General features: G+C 41.5%; 1 protein-coding gene across 1 annotated transcript in view; it reads left to right on the top strand.

Annotated features, from left to right (window-relative positions):
- Window positions 1-22943, top strand: part of LOC115045717 (plexin-A1-like) — a 229084-nt gene that overhangs the window by 12823 nt on the left and 193318 nt on the right. The window contains exon 2 of the mRNA XM_029505519.1: window positions 14221-14403. Within this exon, the coding sequence (XP_029361379.1) occupies window positions 14221-14403 (183 nt within the window). The remainder of the gene's footprint in view (window positions 1-14220; window positions 14404-22943) is intronic.

The following is a 22943-nucleotide window of genomic DNA, read 5'->3' as shown; positions in this document are numbered from 1 at the left end:
GCACAGAAAGGCCCCAGGCCCAGGAACCGAGCCCACAACCTCCTTACTGGGGGGTGACAGTGCTACCCACGACACCGCCGTGCTGCCCCAGTAAACCTATATATTTGCACATAATTGTATCTGTCTTGACAACGATAGCAAAAGTGATATTAAAGGGCAAAACAATAATAATAATATCTGGCTGAAATGGTAAGACATTACTGCAGTGTTAGTATTACCAGTAGTTTACATATCAGAGAAGGAACATGAGTTTAGCACCAAATGTCTTCCTTTAACTCAGAGATGCTGTAACTCTTAACCCGAACAGTCTCTTAAACCACAAAACATGACATTTAAAGGTTGCTGACATCTAAGTCAATGAGAGCCTCATCATTAAAACATTGCAAACAACACGAACATAAAGATGCACATCTACAGCAGCCAGGGGGCTTGATATTTACATCATGCTGTTAACAAATATTTACTGCACCATAAACAGTGACTCACCGGCCCGGAACTTTCCTGGTTGAAATAGCTGACTCTGGAGTAAAGTGAGCCGCTATCCCACTGCGGCACATTTAACCTATGTGGCCAACTGACACCAGAGTGCCAGAGCTTGGCTTTCTCTTCCTACAGATCCATCTCTCTATTCAATTGGAATTCCTCCACTTTGTAGATTTTCCTTTTTTTCCCCCCACACCCTAATGAAATTATGACCCAGGAAGGTTTTGTCAATGAGACTCAGTCAAACAAAACAACACTGATGGGATTTGAAGCACCAGTGCGGCACTTTTTAACCAACAGACTGAAGTCCCTGATGCTTCCTCTTTGCTTAACCTCTGTAATTAAATCAGTTATTCCAAAAACAGCGTTGGAAAATATATTATTTAGTGTGACAGATTGCGGCTGATGAAGCTTGGTTCATGAATTATGGAAGTAGGAAGTGAGACAGCTGAGAAATACAGTGATTATCCCCAGGCCTGGACAGATCATCTCACATTTATGTCTATTGTCTAAGAGTTAAGATGTACACACAAAGAAAAAAAGGAAAACAATATCTCAGCGGGGAAAAACAAGCTGTGAGTGTGAGCAGGGAATGATTTAACCACCACGGTGGAATACTTCTAGATGCAAAATAAATGGTGATCTCCTGGCATCTCAGCTATTCCTCTAACTCTGACCTATGGGGCTGAACTCTTTCTCTCTCTCTCTTTTTCCCTGTCTTTCGCCTGCAGCTTTCTGAACCACCAGAGCACTTCTCCTTGCTGCCAAGCCCTCCTCCATCTACAACTTAATACTCCTCATTTCACCCAAGCCAAACCAACAGATGCCGAAATGTCGAAGAGCCTTTCCTCCCCTGTTGTGAACTCACTGAAAAGTGGAGAAAAAAAAAACGTAACTAAACTAAGAAAATCGCCAATAACAAAACAAAATAAAACAAATACAAATAGCAAAACAAAGCATTAGGCCAGTTAGCTTGGTATTCAGGGGTCATAACGACACATTTTGATAACCCAAATGATCAGTGACCAGTGCTCTGGTTGGCCTTTTATAGGTTTTAATACAAAACCTCTACCTCTACCTCAACCTTTGACAGTCAGAAATATTGCACAGGATCCATGAAAGCATGGAGAGAACATCCAAACACACTTTTTGGAAGATTTATTTTTTTTTTTCATATTTCATTGGTTTTCATTGTTTATTGTTTATTATTTGTTTCTTGTACAATACATTCTACAATGAAATGGCACAATTGTACTTGACAAGTTTTGTAATGTCTAATTCTCATGAAACAAACCTCAAAGGGAAACATTTTATATAGAAAAGTGTTACTTCCTTATGAAACTTACTCGATAGAATGTTCATTGAGCATTTTCTTGTTTTTCTAAATCTGCATAATTCATTTTTTTGTAATACTGGCAACACACAGTTGTCCTCTTCTCTTCTTCGTCCTCTATTGGCTCCTTCTTGCCATCAATTTGCTAAGCCTTTTAGAGCCACATTAAGATATTTCAGTTTTGTTTTTGTTTTTTTTTTTTTTTTTGTTTTTGTTTTTTCATGTTCAGTTTAAATTTTTCAAAATGTCCCCAAGTCTCCTCATATGGAGAATCAGCTCAGCCGCAGCTAACTCCATAAAAACTCTAGTCACTGTAATAAAGAATGGTAGCACAGGAAACAAGAAAAAGAACCATATTTTTTTTCTTATTTTCTGGATTGAAACTGTAAAGTAGAATAACCAAAGAACAGTTGAACACAGAAATTTCAATGTTTTGGGGCATTCTAGAGCTGTTTTGAAGTTTCTATCTACTGAGAAGTACTCTTCATTCTTTTGAGCTTTAATGATGAAAACTCAGCTCTCAAGCCTCAAATGCTCAAAATATTTTCTTGTCTATGTCTCTCTGTCTTTATTCTGTCTATACAAAAATCCCAGACAACCTTCATTTCACTCTGAGATCAGAACAAGACAGGATTGACTCAAACGACTTTGGCTATACAATAATATAACAGCTAGGGCGCTGAATGAGACACTGACTCACTGTGACATCACCCACTGGAGCCCATAGGAGCATCTGATGTAGAGACTCTAGACATCACAATAAAAGATGGAGGATTTGAATCGGTGGAGCAGCAAACAGAAGTAAAGCAGCAAAGCCACAGTCAGACAGTCAGATTGAGCCAAATCTGAAATAATTTATCAGTTTATCTATTTATGCCAGTGTGTTTCTTTGTTAATGTGCCACATGACCACAAACAAAACAGGGAAGTTGAAACATGGCTGCATTGTAGAGGCCAAAAATTCCACAAGGTGCTGTCAAGTGAGGGCTGCAGCCTGCCCTAATATAACTGGGGGGAGCTCTGACACTCCACTAGAGAACCATCATGCTAAATATCCAAGTGCCACACTTTTTCCTGAAGAATACCATCATACCATTGTGCCACTAAGTGATGGGTGGTGTGTGTGTGTGTGTGTATGGGATGTTGATGCCTCTCATTCTGCTGGCATTTTAATTTAATTGTATTGATTATATACATTTTATGAGATGGATGCACTTTTAGTCTGGTAGCTAAACGTTTTTATTATGTCAGTTCAGTGTGTGTATGTGACGATCACCAGTCCTCCTAGAAGTTAGTTTGTTGATCTTTACTTTCAATTCACAGTGAATTTAGGAAGAATATAAGGACAAATCCGGCAGGATGAACAGGGGAAGGGAGACAGGCAGTACTGGTAGAAACAGAGTGGACTTTTCCTGCCACTTTCCTCAGGATTGTGAAAGTCCAGAGAATTTGTGTGTAGATTCTTGGAGAGATGGGAGTCCAAATGTGGGAAAGTGTCCCAGCGGAGGAACCAATTCTTTGAGATAAGTAAGCAAGCATGAAGGCATTCCCTACATTTGTGTGAGGCCATCACCAGGACTCAGAGTCATGTCTGGAGCCCAGACTCTCTCCACCCACCACCAAACTGATAGAGCCAATGCATGTAGGAGCCCCATCCATTGCCCACCCACCCACCACCTCCAATGGACACCCCAAACCCCTCCACCCACCCATAGACCAGATGCAACCCCAACACCCAAGTGACAAGCCTGGGGGGGCAAAGCAATGTCCTGGTGGGTAAGCACAGGCCAAGCATCAGAATGCCCACCCAGGGAAGGGCTGCAGAGGCAGAGAGCAGTTGTTATGTTGGCATTTGAGTGCACTGCCAGATGTCTGGACACAGTGTGAGTGTGTGTGTTTGCATGTGCATGTCTATATATATATCTATATATCTATATTGAAGGAGGTCAAGGCTTTGAGTGGCCCAGTCTTTCAGTCTTTTAGACAGATGTTTAAGATCCTCCCTGCCATCCCCCCCCCCGCAAACCACCCGTCACACACAAACAAACATATATACTCTTCCTCTTGTTTTCATATACCCTGACACACACACACTCAATTAGAGAGCAGATATTGGCCCACTCAGGGAAACTAAAGGCCAACAAGTGTTGCTCTTTGCTTCCTATGCCAAGTCACAAAAATGACTTGGATTCAGGCCAGGGGAGTGTAGATGCACTTGCGTGTGTGTGTTCATGACTTCTTCCCAAGTTTGGCAGTCTCATCTCTTCCCTGCTCTTACTCTATTAAAAAATAGACACTTACATGCTTAAATGCATTTTTCGACTGAAAATTTGTTCATTGCAACAGCCAACATGTCCGAGTAGAACAACTCTCACTTCAACATTGTCTTCATTAGATGTGAACGAGGCACAAGTTCTGTTTAACGCACACGCACACACACACACACACACACACACACACAAATGCATTCATTCACCATGATGAGATGCTTCAGATGTTCTCAGGAGACCATGTTGATAACATCTCTCTCTATCTCTCTCTCTCTGTTTTTCCTTCTGCTGTAATTTTTCAGTTCTTTCTTACAAATGAGTAGCCATCAGAGAGAAAAAAAAAATCTGCTGACAGCTTGAGCTAATTAGACAGATGTAGCCGCTTTCATTCCCAAGAAAACACACTGAAGTGAATATAACAGCAGTAAAGGGACAATGCTTCCTGTTTAATAAGCTGTGGCTGACTCTTTGATTCCTGGGATCTCCATTAACCTGTAGTCTAAATCCAACATGCAGCCACCTCCATAAACACCTGTAAAGCAGCAGCAGTTTGATGTGAGACCAATATAAATACAGCCATGATCAAAACGAGCAGCAGTTCATATCCTGAGGATCATTTAATGTCAAAGAGAACAGTTTAGAAAACAATTTATTTTTAATGCCTCAAAGAACAATGTTATGTTTCAGCAGCTTCATCTCTCCCTCTCTTCCTCTCTAAGGGAAATCATCACATCTTATTCTTAGATCAAGTCAAAGTGCAGCAACACAAAGAGACTTAGTGCATGGCACCAGAATAAACTCAATGCATCAGACAGAAAGGGACTCACTGTGATGATTATACAACATAATGTCTCAAGATCCAATTTGGTCTTATATAATCTGGGTTAGGTTGGAAACACTCGCACTAGGATCCGTTACCTTTGAGGACTGTTAAGGACTAATCAAATCTTTTACCTTTTTAGAGCCACAACTACTTCTCTGTTTTTTCCTCCCTTTGTGTTTTTCCTCATAAAGTTGGGTCAAAGTGAGAACACATGTTCCAGAAAGACCAACCAGGTTAGTGAGGAGGAGAAGAGAATAAGAAGGAACCATATAGTCATCCCCTATGTTTCTAGGGTCTCTGAGATACTCAGGAGGATTTTCAACAAACATCACTTCACAGCATGCTTCACACCCAGCACCACAGTATTACAGAAACGTGTTTATCTCAAAGACCCTCTACCCCACAGCCAGAAAAGCAATCTGGTGTATGCCTTTCAATGCAAAGAAGACTGCAATAACCTATACATAAGAGAAACAAAACAGCCCCCTCCCAAACAAATGGCACAATGCGAAGGCCGAACCAGACTCAGCAGTCCATCTACATTTAAAGGAAAAGTCACACTCCTGTGTGGTGTACATACTTGGACAGGGAAGATAGATGGTTTGAAACAGGGGTTAAGGAACCCATCTCTCAACAGAGAAGGAGGTCTGTGACACTGCCAATCTCCCACTTACAATGCCTTCTTTTCAGCTATACCAAGGAGCCTCAAAAGCTTAGCCGCCAAAAACAACAGTCTTCCGTGAATGGGTCCAACGACTCTCTGTAAAACTAAAACCACTACTCCAACAACATTCATTCCCTACAGCTGAGCTCTAACAAGCCATTGATATTTAATAACGTGGATAACAACTCCACTGAGGCTATATACCTGAGTTTCATCATCAGCTAGTCTCTAGCTTCACCTAGTCAACAGCACAAACTGATAAAGACTCTTGGATGAAAGGTGAAAAGTCTTCAAACATATGAAACCAACTCTTGACTCTCTTTGGAAGAGTGCTCAGTAAGCTTACATTTAATTGACATTTTGAGCTTTTCATTGTGTTTAAAGGTGCTTAAATAGATGATGGTCATTCAACAGGTCAAGTGTGTCAGAACAACAACAAAGAAACAAAAAGATAGAAGGTCTTACAGTGTGTGTGCATGTGCGTGAGCCTGATGGGGCTTTGTGTGTTTGTGGTAATGTTAGGAACATGCTCTTCCCAGTGCTGCAGCTCCTGAAACCAAAGTCCGGTTACAGTGGCTCCTGTGCACATGTTTAATGGACAATTCATAAAGCTCTCTGTCTCCCCCTCTTTCTTCCTCCCTCTCTCTTCCCAGCTAGAGGCTTATTAGTGGTGACAAGAGTAGTGTTTACCCTTAGCCTTCTCCTGTCTTTCTTTATTCTACTTTTTTAGTCTTTCCTTCTCGCCTCGTTTTCCCCTCATTCAACTTCCCTCAACGCTGCATCATCATTCACCCAGCAAGGGTTTGGCAGGGATCGTATGTATGTGTGTGGTATGTGTGGTGTGTGTGTGTTTGTGTGTGCGTGCTGCCAGGGGCCAGCCTGTGACTGTGTACAGCAGAGGATTTCAACAAGGACAACCACTCTGTCCTTGTCCAACCCCCTGAAAATAGAACAAAGGTGTGTGTGTGTATGATGCTATGGACAGTGTTCTGAGTATGAGCTATAGCTAGTAACGATAATAGCAGGTCCTCATACAAGGTCTAATGAAAGACTGGCGCAGGTCACCCTATGTTTGCGGCAAAATAATGGGTTATTACACTGATTTACACCAAACATGAAAAGCAGAGCTTTTTGTTCTTTCAAACCTGTTTTCATTGAGAAAACATTAAGAATTTTTTAAGCTTTTCCTCTTGAACTGGATCTGCACTGAAATGGACATAATAGTGTTTTTTTTAAACACACTTTTATTCATACTCACACTATAATAGGCTCTGGTACACTTTATTGACAATGACAAAGTAATGCATCTGTTGCATTTGGTTCACTGTGATGCTGTTGTGCAGTTGGTCCAGAAATGTCAGCATGCAAGGTGTGTTGTAAGGGCACATATTGGCATGATGGAGGAGTTCGCCATTCTGTGTAATGGCAAGTCAAAGGGCGATATTACCCCCATACTGCCCTGGGCCTCTCCTTGATTTTGTGAGGTTAAACCCTGCCTCAGCAATGTAGATGAACTCATGTGGCATTTCGTCAGCATCCATCTGTGAAACTCTCTGTAATACAGTTAAAGACAAGATTGTGTAGTTCAGCATGGCTCTAATACACAGTGAATTTAGGTTATGTGTGCAGTGTGCAACATCACAATGCTAAAGTGAACAATACATACCTCCACATAGTCATGCCGCAGCTGTTTAACCTTCTCTGAATTCCACTCAAAAGGCACTCAATACAGTTGTTTCATTTGAAGTTGTTTTTTTTTTTTTTCAGGATGCATGCCAGCGTTGATAGAGAGACCCTATGAACATTTTTGAAAATGACATTATCAGCGATGATGTTGACTTGAATTTCTCTGAGCTTTATTGCATTATTGGCCAGAACCATGTTTATGATTGCTCTTTCTTGTTCTGGTGTGAAGACAGGCCCCCTTACTCCTTGTCACTCTCGCCCCTGGATCCTATGTGGAAAGAAATACATGTAACCTGTTGTAAAATGTCACAGGAACCAGTGTCAACAGTGCTGATATGGTAAATACTAATTAGATGATTAATTTTATAGAAAGATTTGTTTTTACATGTTTTCTTGTCGAAATGTACTGATCACAGATGCCACTGTGTATCTGCTAAGAAGATTTGGCTAAGCTCTCAGTCCAGCCTCCCTCAGCATCAGTCTGTGGTTCACCACATGGTCAACCTATGTTGCCCAAAGTTCATTTGACAAATTCAGTCCTCTCCTTCTTAGAGCATGTATTGCTGCTTCAGCTCTTCGTCTTCCTCTTCTTCTGGCACAGCCTCTGCCTCCACCTCTTCCTCTACCTTCTGCTCCTTCTCTTTGCATTCCTTCTCTCATTCTCACTCCTGGCCTAGTTTTTGCTCCTTGAGTGTAAGGTTTTGATAATTGTATAATACGTTTGATTTTAGTGTTTAAGCAACCAAAAACAAACAAACAAACAAACAAACAAACAAACAAACAAACCTAAACAGTAATGGGCTGTGTGTTCATCACACTCAGACCTCAGCGTCTGGTTAAGCTCATTAGGGATCAGGTGAGAGCTGCGACACACCACACCATTTTCTGTGTAGCAGGAGCTAATGTCACCATCACTTTGGCCACCATTGTCACAGCAAACAGACAACTTGACTGTCTGTTTCTGCCAGCCACCCTCTGAACGTACAGGCTGATGTTCCATGGGAGGAGGAACGTTTACACATGTGTCTGGTAGAAAAAAGATACATATACACCTGTTTGACAAGAGGTGTCTTTGATGTCTAATCCGTCTTGCTTTTACACAAGCACTGTAATGTACAGGCTCATAATTTGCACCTGCATGCAACATGGACTGTTTTCTCAGGACACACCGTAACGCTTCACATCCTTAAAAATGTTTCGATACAAATTAAAATGATTTGTAATCATAAATCATAAATTCTTATAAAACAAGAGCAGGATGAGCAGGATTTTAAACCTCAGCCCTTCAGTCACTTCCACATGAATGGCTGAAAACGCTTTCGCTCCTCACTGAGTCACCATAGACTGCAGGAATTACATGACTTCAAGGCACACAACAGCAAGCAGATGTCAAGTCGGTGTGAGACGTCATTTGTCTGCAGTGGAAATGTGTCATCTGAACGCTCTACTGTGCCTCAATCCAAGCTGTTGACTCTATGGTAATGATGCAAGTCATGCTAAACATAACAAAACATTAGTATCCTCAGCATGGTGGCTACAGTGCTGCGAAGATTGTGATCGTATTTATGTGTGTGTGAGCTCAACAAACATCAGGAATTAGTTTACATGAACCAGAGTCCAAGTGTAAATACATCTGGGCCATATGATGCTGTTTGAAGCTTCTATTATAAACCATTTCAGTCCTGTTGCATTTGTTGAAACTTTTAGTTATGGAAAGAAACTGGAAAACAATCATGGGTGTGGCACAGATATTCAGTAGCATGGTTTTAAACCATTATGACACTTTTTTTGGCTCCAAAATTTATTCGCATCCAAGTGGTGAGACCTCAGCTACAGTATTCACTGTTAAACGCTCACATCATGTAACCTGTAAACACTCTCAGACAAGGATAATTTTCCTCATAGAAGGAGGAAGGAAAAACAGACTCTTGTAGAGCTGTAGGCATGTGAAAATACAAAAAAATGTCATCCACTGGACAGAACACAATTTCCCATCGTCCAGTCTATGTGAAAATGAAAGGAAAAATAAATAATGAGGGAAATTTGTGAAAGCAGACAGAGAAGAAGAGGTTTGAGGGGAGAGGAAATAAAGGGGGCTGTGTGGCAGGGATCCAAGCCAAGGGTTAATACTGTCAATGAAACAAGGGCAATTCTCTCTATGAACCCTTTTTCCTCTTTCTTTCCTCCTACTTTCCTTTCCCTCTATTGTATTCCATTCTCATATCTGTCTCCATCCTCTCTGAATCACTTCACTTGCACTCTTCACCCTGTGTCCTCCTTTCATTGGTTAACATGTTCTGCAAAATTGTTTTCGTGTAATGTTATGTGAATCACAAGTGGTAGAAGTACCGCTTACCGTTTCCAGGTTGGGGGCAGTGGGGATGTAGGGGTGGCGGGGGTGCAGGAGCCAATCCCAGCTCACAAATTGCCAGTCCATTGCAGGTCCAATACATAGAGACAGACAGAGAGGAACAACCGCTCAAACTCAAACTCACTCTCACAGTCACGCATGTCTCGGTTGTCTCATGTCTCGGTTGATCAAGTGATCAACCGAGACATGCATGTTTTTGGATGGCGAAAAGAAACTGGACCCAAGCAAACACGGGAAAACAAGCTCCACAAAGAAAGGAATCAAACCCACAACCTTTTTGCTATGAGCGCGAATGACATTGTTAAACATTGCAATGTTTTTACCTTTCAGAGTCTGGTAGAAAGAAAACTGTCTGTAATGCATTTTCTCAAATTTTATAAGACTGCAACATATGCGCACATACACACACACACACACGCACACATAAACAGAAAGACACACAGGCTTATGGTTTATTTATGACTTTATTTGTAAAGCACTTAGTGAAGTTGACCGAAGTGCTACCATGGTCGGTAGAACAGTAATATACTAATAAGTAAAAAATAAGTAATAAAAATTATTACGTAAAATTATAAGTAATAAAAATAAGGTAAATATAATAACATACAAATGCAAACACATATCCCCTGACAGCTTCACTGTCTCAGAGGAGTGTTGTGATTAGTCTCTATGGAGACAACACATCTCATAAGGAACAAGAGAAGGATAGTATGTTAATTTGTGTAGTGTGGGAGGCTTGTCTCTGTCTGAGTGTTCTGTGTGTGTGAGTCTGTGTGTGCATATGCGTATGAGTGTGTGTGCTTGTTTGTGCACGTGCAGTAACATTCTAAATGTTTTGTATGTAGAGGTGAATTATCTCTATACCAGGCATGTCAGACATACGGCCCGCGTTTAAGTTTATAAAAAATAAATATCGATAACCTGTCATTTTCTGCGCTGCGTTCATTTGCGGCGCTAGCATAGCAACGTCTCCAGCGCCTTTTTCCCTGCCTCCCGCCAGAGCAGATGCATTAAGATTTGGCGCTATCAAATGCTCTTATCGTTTTGACTGCTGGCTGTGACACCCTCATCGAGAAAATGTCTCTGTCAAAAAGGAGAAAAGTGGACGTCGAGTGCAGGATTTCCCAAGAAAAAATGACTAATTCCTATTTGTTCACGGAGGTGAATGGGAAACCTGTGTGCTTGGATTGTATGCAGCAAGTTGCGGTGCTCAATGAGTTTAATCTGAAACGCCACTATGAGACAAGGCATGGCGAAAAATACAATGATTTGAGTGATGAGATAAACGAATTATTGCTGGGACTGAAGAAACAACAATCTGCTTTCACCCGGAGTCAAGATGTTAGTGATGCCGCCGTCAAAGCAAGCTACCTAATTGTTAGCAAAATCGCATTATCATCGAAGCCGTTTTGTTAGGGCGAGTTCGTCAAAACTTGCATGTTGAAGGCTGCAGAAATTGTGTGTCCGGAAAAACGACAAACTTTTGCCAACATCAGCCTGTCAAGAAATTGTGTGGCAGAAATAATTTCAGAACTAGCGACAGATTTGGACAGCCAGCTAAAACGCAAAGTACAGTCATTTGTGGCATTTTCTGTCGCCATTGATGAGAACACTGATATTACAGATGTCGCTCAACTGGCCATATTCATTCGTGGCGTTGACGAGACTTTGACTATTACGGAGGAGTTTCTGGAGTTGGTGCCCATGTTAAGTACAACCACAGCTGAAGACATTTTCTGCGCTGTCGTGGGTGCGCTGGACAGGGAAGGTGTGGAATGTGAATGGCATGTGTCTCGAGCCACCAGTCTGGCTACTGATGGTGCGCCCTCAATGGTCGGGAAAAAGGCAGGTGTTGTGGCAAGTTCAGAGAGAAGGTTAGAGTCGCAAAGGGAGGTGGTGATTTTTTTACATTTCATTGTATTTTGCATCAGGAAGCATTGTGCTGCAAGTCACTGAAAATGGATCACGTCATGGAGGTTGTTGTCCGTACTGTTAATTTCACCCGAGCCAGAGATCTAAATCATCGTCAATTTGACTGCTTTCTCAGCGACACTAACATTACCCATGGACTGCCATACCACACTGAAGTGAAGTGGTTAAGCCGAGGTGCTGTACTAAAGCGCTTCTTCAAGCTATGTGATGATTAAAGGAAAACATGTCAAAGAATTACAATGCAACCAATGGCTTCAGGATCTTGCGTTTATGGTCGACATTACAGAGCACCTGAATAATCTTAACAAAAACTTGCAAGGACGCAAAAAAATAGTCACACAATATCATGATAATATACGTGCGTTCAAATCCAAGCTGACGTTGTGGGAGATGCAGCTTGCCAATGGTAACCCTGCTCATTTTCCCAGTCTGAGACATACATGTGAATCCAACCCTGCTGCTGACATGATGCTGTCCAAAGAGATTACAGGGTTGTTGAGGGAGTTTGAGAGACAATTTCAGGTCTTCAGCGAACTCAAGACAGAATTTGCAGTTTTTTGTATGCCATTCACAGTCAGACCTTCTGATGTGCCTGCCGACTTGCAGCTTGAAATAATAGATTTGCAGTGTGATGTAGCATTGAAGGAAAAATTTGTGTCTGTGGGCTTGGACACATTTTATCAGTTTCTCCTGCCACAGTACAGCTCTGGCTGCAAAAATGCTGTGCATGTTCGGGACTACATACCTTTGTGAGCAAGTTTTTTCAGTAATGAATATTAATAAAACAAAGCTGCGCTCAAAGCTAACACACAAGCACTTGGATGACATTCTGAAGGTGGCAGCTACTCAGGACATGGTACCTGATGCACTCGTCCAGGCTAAAAGATCCCAAGTTTCAGGAGCAAAAACAAAGCATGACTAAAATATATTGAAATGCACAAATATACTGTACTTGATACTGTACTTTTCTCAAGTTCATAATATAAACACATTTGTTGAAGATGCTGTTTATTAAATAAAACTATTTCTATGACAAATTTGTGTCTCTCTTCTCGAGATTTTTAACTTACTACTAATTTTAGAGAATACACTATTCTGATCCAGCCCCCTTGGGATCAAAGTAGGTTGTATGTGGCCCCCGGCCCAAAATGAGTTTGACACCCCTGCTCTATACATACATGACTACTGTGAGCGTGTGTGTGTCTGTCTGTGTGTGCTTGCTTGCTTGTTTGTGCATGTGCAATAAATTATTAATATGTCACAACTTTTTTACAGTACTACCTGTCATACTCCAAACTGAAGTCTGACCTGAAATAGAATATATGTCATTTTATTATACACCGTAAGCGTGTCTCCTTAAATAATGCCCATTTGTAAACTTGTGAACCAGAGTTTTGCATTGCCATGGTAACTGTAAACCTTTGCTGTCATGGTTAGAAAAATAAACACTCAAGGCTTCATTAGGTTTAGACACAAAAAACAACTTTTCTTTTGTTTAGTAGATGATTGTTGGTTCAGTTGAAAGTCCATCACAATAACAAATAAAATAAACACTAACTACTGTTTTTACCAGGAAATCGAACACAGCTATCCTGTGTGATATACCACTGTCATTGGCTCATCTATCCACCTGACCTAAAACTGTATCGTCACACTTTTCCCTCCACTCATATCATGGTTACTGTCACCTAGCAACAAATACTAGGCATTTGTCAGAATACTGTAGAAGTCAGGTTATACCAGTGTTTTTTCTTGTCTGTGTGTGAGTGTTAGTGAGTAGGTGTGTAAATGTTTCACACTTCACGCTTTAATGTCCTGCTCAACCGTTTGGTAGAGCACATTTTGGTATTTGTATGTATGTTTACCATGAAGTGTCATCTCAACCGTCTGGTAGAGGCCTATACTTTAAAAACATATATTTTTTTATAATTTTCATGTTATTATTGCCCTAAGAAAATAAAAAATCCTAATAAATAATTTTTCCATTGTTTTTTTTTTGTGAGGACATTAAACTGTTAATGCAGATATGCAGTTGATTATTTCCGTTTTGCATGTAAGAGGAACATGATTCTCCTGAGGCACAGATTTTACTCTTTTAATGACATCCCTATTACACACACATACACACAGTTTGTTCATAAATCAGGCGTGAGATATCAGCATATCGGGCCATGATAACTAGATGAGATACTTTGATTATGATATGCTAATCTGACACGCACGCACCTATAATTTGTCCCCTGTGGTCACAACCAGTGTCCTGCTCATGTGCTTGCCTGCCGTTTGGGTTTATTCCATGTGTATTGAACTTGACTCATCTTTGGTCAGAGGCTCCATCAGACATCAATCTGTAAAATGATATCAAACAACTGTTTGCTATTTTAAAACAGCCTGAGATGCTTGATCGCCTTCACAAAAGTCTGACTGTTTATCCTGATTGAATGAAAGACAACCTGGTCTAAAGATTTCCAGAAAAGGAGCATTAGGAAAATGAAGTTAATTTTCCCAGTGAAGTCCATGAATTTCACAACGATTCCCACTCAGCGACTTGTGCTGCTGAGATCAAAAGAATTAATGATAGTTTAAAAAGATAAAGAAGCAATGTCCATGCTTGGAGTTAATGTCTGGTTCCCCCCACCCCAACCCCTGCCCCCACCAGCCACTGCAGATAGATGATAACTTCTGCGGCCAAGACTTCAACCAGCCTCTAGGGGGCACCATGGTCATCGAGGGCGTCCCGCTCTACGTGGACAAAGATGATGGCATGACCTCCGTAGCAGCCTACGACTACCAGGGACACACTGTGGCCTTCACCGGCACACGCAGTGGACACATTAAGAAGGTAGGCTTCTTGGTTTGTGTATTTGTTTTTGCGCTCATGGGACTGTTGCTGTTGCAGGTGTGAAAAATTCACATATGCAAGATTTTCTGTCACGTTGTATTGAAACATATTAAAAATTCCAGCTGCTGTAGTTGGACAGGTTCAATTTCAGTTCTGTGTGTTTCTATAACAGTAATGCTGCTGTCAACTGATTTCTTATTGGCTGCGATATCACACACCACACATGCGCTCACACAGACAAACACAAGCCTCCTTGCACAGCTTGCTGTCATTGCTGTTTTTGCTACGTCAACTGAAACTTAGCTCACTTGTCTTTGCACCTGACCCCTGGACTGCGGGTGTGGGATCAGCAGATCCCTGATGACATCCCGCTGATCAGGATCCCATTTCTTTTCAGTCGTTTCTTCCTGTTCTCAGGGTTGAGGAGATGAAGGAGATAAAGGTGGAGGTGCAGGCTGCCAGTGTCCTCACACAGATCAGTGTAGATGGTACAGTAACATGTAGCCATCTGCGCGAAGAGAGAAGTTGTAACGGGATGTAACAATCAGTGTAAATCAGCAGCCGCTCCAGCTACAGTCTATCATCTGAGATACGAGGGGATGAGCTTTGAAACAGATTCTAGAAGAAAGGGGAGAAAAAAGAGTTAGGCTGGGGCAAATGGAGAGAGATGGGGTGTAGGCTGTCTGTTTTTTATTACTATTCACAGGGAGCCAAACTGTGCTGCTTGGCCTAATGAAATGTAAAGCTTAATGAAGTCTGTGCGTGCATACAAACACACACACTCACACACTCATTTATTAGAATTCCTACTGTTGCTAATTGTGTGTTTGCCTGCATTGAAAGTCTGGGCTGCTAGACTCCCTCTATTGATTGATCTATGAATATATAATCATGAGTGTAAATCTTACACTGGGCAGTCCATTGGATAAGCCTTGGCAGGAGAGCACTGTGCTGTACCCCTCAGACGTGCCCCCACCATCCTCTCCTTTCCCCCAATCTTAATGTACTATACCATATCCAGGATCACTTATTCATGGCGCAGGGCAATAATTCCTTGACAGGGATTGAGGAAGCACAGGAAAGGGGACACTCTCACTTGCAGCTAGTGATGGCATGGGTCTAGGGCCCAGTTCTCAACAGTTGCGTGGCCCGTGAGGCTGGCAGTCTGGGGGCCCAACAGCAGATGGTCCAGTTGAGTGCTTTGGTTCTTCTGGGGACTTGTGGCTCGGCTTTGGGATGTGTGGTGATGGCTAATCATGACTAATCAAACTACCCCAGCTGACTGACCACAGCATCTATGTGTAAAATACCCAGCCAACATTTCTACTGCTGTACAAGATCACTTCTGACGTATGAGTTGGATAAAATCGGCACTGTGTTGGTAAAATCTTCAGACCATCTTTATTGGTTCTATATAACACATGTGATTAAGAGTCCCATCTCAAAGTAAGGGGTCTTATCATGATTTAATAGCAGAGTTTTCTGCTGAGATAAAGTTAAAGATGACACCTGTGACAGTATACTGGCACTGCTGAGCTACATGTGAGGTTCAAGGATAATGTAAATTGGCTGGAGAATATGAACTGATGAGTTAATTAATTTATTCATTCATTTCATCTGCGTATCCATTTCCGGGTCACATGGGTTGCTGGAACCAATCCCAACTCACACTGGATGAGGGCGGGGTGCACCCTGGACAGGTCACCAGTCTATTGCAGGGCCAACACACAGAGACAGACTGAGACAACCAACCACTCACACTCAGACGCCATCATAGCACCATCCATTGTCCTACAATTCACTATGCACCTGTTCCCCTTAGGTTTCAGATAGTTGTGCATGTACTAGCTCTGCATGCTTCACAGTAAAACTGGCTGTCAAAATCATCAAGCCCAATCAGGAAACATGGGATGGGAGGTAATTTAGCATGTGGATGCTAATTAGCACTAGCTTTTATACTGGCAGATGATGATTGAAGTGGCATATCGGTTGCTCAGCCTGGTTAAATGGCATAAAAATCAGGATGGTAGAGTTGATTGATAATGTTGGGCCAGGATGCTGTCTGTTTCCCTGATTGTGTGCAAGTGTATGAGAACTGTAGATTGTGGTCTCTGATGCAAATTCATAACAAGCAGATGGGGCACAACATTTGAAAACAATAAATGAATTTTTATCCCCTTAACTACAGGTGAGGGAAATAATGTCCTATTAGTTTCCAAGTATACAAAAAAGGCTTTTCGAATGTTTTATGTGTGTGCATCTTTATTGAGAGCCCAATCAGGAATGACCACGAAAACACAACTTTACATTCCTGCACATTCAGTGTCTACATATGCTCAAAATTTTTAACTTTCAACACTAACTGTGTGTGTCTCTCCACTTCTCCATACTTCTCTGCTTTCTTCCACTCTGGTATTATAGTTTCCTATCTACTAACCACTCTCATCCACCTCTCACCTACTTTCACCCATCCACTCTCTCTCACCAATATGTCACCTTAAGCGCTCTCTCTCACTGATATGTGGTGGGCTCAAAGCCCACAAATATGCTTCCTTTGAGAATCTCCCACCTCATCTGCGCACGCATGCAGGTGTGTGTGTGTGAGAGAGATTAACTGTTTTTCTCTCCTCTACTCCTCATTTCTTCTCTCCCCTCTCCAATTCTCCACATTTCCTCTACTCATTAATACATTAAAGCCTCCAGAAAAAGCACTGTACCCATCAAACTTTTTATCAATGAGAAACCTAAAAGGACAGAGAGAGAGACTGAGACAAAGACTTGTCAGGGAGGTCCAAAAGTCAAAATAGAAATAATAAATCCTTTTGTAAATAGACATAGTGTGCATCTAAATACAACTTTTGAATAATTTCTAAGAATAACACAAATTAATAGCAGCAGACACAAGGGGTTTCACTTTCTCTGGAGTAGACAGTTTTGTGTTTTGGGTCCAGTCCTGATCCAGATACACCTTGAACATATTATTATGTTATTTTACATAACACAGTTGCAAATAACTCACTGAATGCAGCGGCACAAGTTCTCGATTAATCACTGGTTATTCTTGAGCCACCAAACAACCATAAACTGCTCTTGATGCTCAAACCAGCACCTGAGACACAGCTCACAGTGAATGAAAGTCACTAAAAGGCTATAAATACAGCGCTTGCCAAATCCAGGGAATGTCAGCCTTGAAGAGTTTATCTTCACAATGACAGCAGCTGAAGTCAGTGCAAACCAACTGACCAAACCAATTATTCATTTTCAACACAAGCCACTGCAGCCCCTGACTGCTGTGTGCACTCAACACCACTTGTTAGATCACAGTTTAATGGAGTTCAATGATCCTTCTGACAGTTTGCCTATCTGGTGCAAACAAAGAATCCATAATGGACTTGGCTGTAGATAACTGTGATATAGTTAATCAAAAAGCACTAAATGTTTGCCTTATCCTGACATTGAATACAGATTTTAAAGCATGGTGTCAACATAAACATGAACAGAAACTTTTTTTTTTTTTTTGTTGCTTTTGGAAAATTTGTAGCACTTCCTATTTTTGCTGTGAAAATGATACAGATGCATATTGGCACTGTACTGTAAAAGTGCCCTCCACCTGTTAAAGCATCCCTCCGATACTCTTCTGTGTTTCAATTACCTGGCTGTTCTGTACCATAGAAGGAGACAAGCGGAAAGTATCAATGTAGAAAGAAGAATAAAGTTTTTTATTTCCTCCAGAATGGGCACTGATATAAAAGCATTGTGGATCACTTGTTAAAGGCAGCAGCTGCAAATATGCCATTGTGGTTGTGGGTTCAATTGCCACGGGGGCTATCATTTCATATGTTTTACCGCCGTGTCCTTGAGCAGAGCGTTATTGCAGCATTCCCACTGGAGGAATATCCCTTTGTGTTAATGGACTGAGGATGTGCATGGAGAGCTTGGCGGTTATATGATTGAGCTAATGAATCTTTGATAAGTGGGAAAGCAGGAGAGGAAAGATCAGAGCTGCATCTACCAACTGTCAGATATTTATTTCACATAGGAAAGGAGCGTTAGGTTTCAGCTGAGGTTTGATGTCCACTCTGTCCATTCATTGAACTCCAGCTATGTTGCAGTTCGATGAATGGACTTCAGTGGAGTTCAACCACTACCTTAGGGAAATATCCAGCTTTCCACCTTCACACATGCAGGTGTTAGTATTTACTAGCTACTCTGTCAGTTGTTTGGTGCTGCACAGCCATTCTTTTTTTTTTCTCAAAACTGTTACCTGCCTGCAGCTTGAGAGGAGATAGAAACCATAATATGAAATTACTGAATTTAAAGACACGAAAACACGCCACAGAGCTGAAGGGAACTGCTTAGTTTCCCTGTTGGACTCTTGACGTGAGTGACCTTTTATCAACATAAAAATCTGTATTAGTGCAGCTTTAAATTAAGTTTTCAACCTAGATTTGCAGAAGATGTTAATCCTGGCAAGTATATAAAAAGACTTCTATTACATGGATTGTGAACATTTTACATTTTTTCTTTCGTTTATATTCACAGACAGCCCTTTGATCAACACAGCAGATTGCAGGGCTGTTGATGAACAGTGTCAGGTGCAACTGGTCTGATTTGAGCTGGCTACTCTGTTCACTCTGTTCGCTCTGTTCGCTTCACAACATGTGTCTGCACACATACAGGAAGGAAGTTGACATGTGTTTCTGCATCTGGAGATGCACCTGGTGATAGGGGCATATGTATATCAATCTGTGTGTGTGTGTGTGTGTGTGTGTATCTGTGGAGGTTTGTTGAACACACTGCTGCTTGTACATTCTGCTCAGATCTAGATGAAGATGCAGCTCTCTGTGCAAGTGTGTGTGAGTGTGTGTATGTGTGTGCATTTGACAATTTCAGTGTGAACATCAAGGAAAAGCTGCTGCTTCTGTGATTAGAAGAAGAATGATTACATAGCATGTATGTGTGTGTATTTCTGTCTGTGATATTCATCTCTCTCACATCAAGGGAAAGATACAATATGTGTGTGTGCATTTGCACTGATTGATTTGAGAGTGCACACAGGAAAGGATAGAGACTGTGTGTTTGTATGTAGGACTATAGAGGGTGCGTTTTCTGTTTATTTGTGTGTACATTTGCAAAGGTGTGTGTATCTCTAAAAGTTACTATTTGATTATACAGAAACACATGCTCCTGTATGTGTGTGTGAGTTCATCTTCAATCAGTGTGTGTTGTGTTGATATGGCAATTCATGTGCGCTTACAGTATATTGGCACCACATATACAGTATGTGTGTGTCTGTGAAGTGGGCTGTTTGTGTGGCAGCTGCTCTGGCGTCAGGTTGGCAGCCAGTTCTACATGAGGACAGCTGTAATATGTATCTCTGATTGTGTGTTTGCTTAATAAGGGAACAAAAATGGGCAGCTGCAATATAAAGCCTTTCTCAACTGTTCCTTAGGCTGCCCCATCTGTCTACACCGAACACCTACACACACATACGGTTGCAAGGAAGTTTTTCCCTGCCACTGTTGCCAAGTGCTTGCTCAATGGGGGATTTGTTGGGTCTCTTTAATTTTATAAAGAGTTTGGTCTAGACCTGCTCTATATGTAAAGCGCCTTTATGTAAAGCTGTTATGATTTGGTGGTATACAAATAAATCTGATTTGATTTTGCTCAGCCTACTCCCCCCAAGTTGCAGTTGTTTAATTTGCTGTTGGTTTTGCTCAGTCACTGCCCTATTCTTGGTTTCTCTGTCCAATTTAGAACCAACTTGTCTGCCAGACACAAGGAAATTAGGCCATGGCTCGTCACCCATATGTAAAGGAGAGAGAGAGGGAGAGATAGCAAGAGAGACACTGTGGAGTGTTGTGGGTCAAGGAGATAATAATGAAATAGAAAATCGAAAGGTCGAGAGTGAAGGACGATGTGTGTGTGTGTGTGTGTGTGTGTGTGTGTGTGTGTGTGTGTTAGAGAGCCAGAGCATCATTTGTCACAATGAATGTGATATTGATTGTTGTTCTTTCGTACACTTCCTGCTTTCTTATTTGGACACTGATGTCTAGAGTGGCCACTGTAATGAAGTACAATGACCCTTCACACACACACACACATTGATACCTAAAGAGTTTTAGAACTTTTAGAGATTAGTTGTATGTCAGTCTCACACTGTGGCATTCATATCCCTCACTGGACTTTACCCTCTTAACCCCTTGACCCTTGAATTTATAAAAAAACTTTATTTATAAAAACAAATCATAAAAAATTGTATAAAAAAAAACTTAATTTTTTGTTGTTGTTTTCCAGCAAATGCTAAATTAACTGGAGATTGTTAATTTGACAATAGCACAATGAATATGAATTTAGGTATGATGCCCATTAGAAACAACAGCCAATAATGGTAAAACATTTTCCCGTCTCAGGTATTCAGAGAATATTATTGATGCCACAACACTATTATAATCCAATGTAAAACAGAGCTCAAGCTTTTCACTTGTAGTTTAGGTCAATATAGTCTCCACTCTGACCCCACTCCAAATGGTGCTATGAGAAACCAATGCTTGCAAAAGGTTCCTACACATACACCAGCTGTCACAGCTCTGTTCTCCGGGTTCCCCTCTGCCCTCTGTATTCTATCAATCTCCCTGCCTCTGCTTCACTCCACCTCTCAGCCACGCCCCCTCATCAGCTCAACTCTGCTCACCTGGTTGCTCAGCTTGTCTCATCAGCCTGCATATAAACTCGTCCAGTACTCTCACTCCTCGCCAGATTGTTCTACTATGAGAGACTCTCCAGCGTTCCTTCTTCGCCTGACCTCCTGGTGCCGACCCTGCCTGTCCCCGACCTGCTCTTCTCGTCTGCCTCCCAGTGTACCGACCTGCCTCTTGTCTCTGACCACGGGTTCAGCCTTGGCGTCTACAGCGTCTGCCTGCTCTCCTGGTTTCGACTCCCCCGCCTAGCCTCGACTCCTCCGCAGCTCGCTCCTCACTGGTACCTCTGCCTTGTCTACCTGCTCTCCTGGTTTCAGCTCTTCTGCCTGGCCACCACTCCTCTGCGGCTCGTCAATTCACCTTCGGCTGATCCGTCTGGCTCCGGACATCAAATGTCAACGACTTCATTCAAAGAAAGCCTTTTCCCGTTTCTCCTGGCCACCGAAGGACAGAGTCTTACGGGTTCGAAGGTGCACGCCCCCCTCCTTGGTCCCGCGGCCGGGTTGAACTCATCTCTGTTAACAAGCCAGATATCCAGAGACTATTTTTGGGCTACCAGCCTGAAGTGTGAACTGAACGCTAAGCTAATTCACCTGCTAAGACTCCTGCTTAACTGCTGTGAAAATAAGTCATTACCAACTGTTCCTGAGCTGAGTGCTGCATTTGGGTTCCATACACATCCGTCACACCAGCATTGGGGTAACAAATATAATATCTCTGTTGCATTCCTAATGGAATCCAGAATTGGTTAATTCTGAAATGCATTCAAATTTTCAGATTATTTTTTTGTAGGTCGATGCATGAAACTGAAACCAGATCGTATGACACATGTAACTCAGGTTTTCAACCCATTCCGCCAAAGATGCACACATACACTGTAAAAAGCAATCTATAGAATTTACCCAATATATCGGAGGTAACAATTTGCATCGACTTTGCTGGGGTAGATTCAATTCCATATATTGAGTATAAAATAACTTAAATAAAAAGCTATGAAATGCTTAAATAAATTGGGTAAAATGTACCTCACATTTACGTATCTATTCAACAGTCACTTACTCATTAAAATTGGGTGAAATTTACCTCACATTTATGGATCTATTCAGCAGTCACTTACTCATTGAAATTGGGTAAAATTATCTCTTGCTTGCTAGTATGTAATACCTGATAATTACTAATCAAAGTTAATTAATATCAGTAACCATTACTTATTCAGAGAAAGTAAGATGTACCCCCCCAAAAAAAGACTTTCAGATGGTTCGTCATTTCAGCGTTTTTAATGCATAAAATCAACAAAAAAGTGCAAAGTGCAACAACATTTTAGTAATTAAAAGTGAACCTGTTTTAGAACTCTTTCTTAAAACATATCAATGTTTTAGGACATCCAGCAGAGAGGAGAAGAGAGGAGAAGTGAGGAGAAGAGAGAAGAGAAGAACAGAGAGGAGAAGTGAGGAGAGAAGAGAAGAACAGAGAGGAGAAGTGAGGAGAGAAGAGAAGAACAGAGAGGAGAAGTGAAGAGAAGAGCAGAGAGGAGAGAAGAGCAGAGAGAAGAGAGAAGAGCAGAGCAGAGAGGAGAAGCTGGGATCTGCACTTTAGAAATGCTTGTATGGAGATACAATCTAAAAATATAACACACAGCTCAGTAAGACACATCTATGGTAAACAATAGGAAACTATAAGTGATTCTTAAAATGATCCAGCAGTGTCTGTCCTGTGTCAGTTGCTGTTAGCACAAAAAAGAAAAAGAAAACCTGAAAAAAAGTGTGCGCGTGCAAAATCATTCAGAATGGTGCTGAGCAAACTCGCCACCTTTTTGTCATTTCTTTTTTTTCTTAACAG

Source organism: Echeneis naucrates, chromosome 7, assembly GCF_900963305.1.
Source record: "Echeneis naucrates chromosome 7, fEcheNa1.1, whole genome shotgun sequence".
Taxonomy (NCBI): domain Eukaryota; kingdom Metazoa; phylum Chordata; class Actinopteri; order Carangiformes; family Echeneidae; genus Echeneis; species Echeneis naucrates.
Note: the sequence above shows the minus strand (reverse complement) of the source record. Positions and strands in the feature narration are given on the sequence as shown.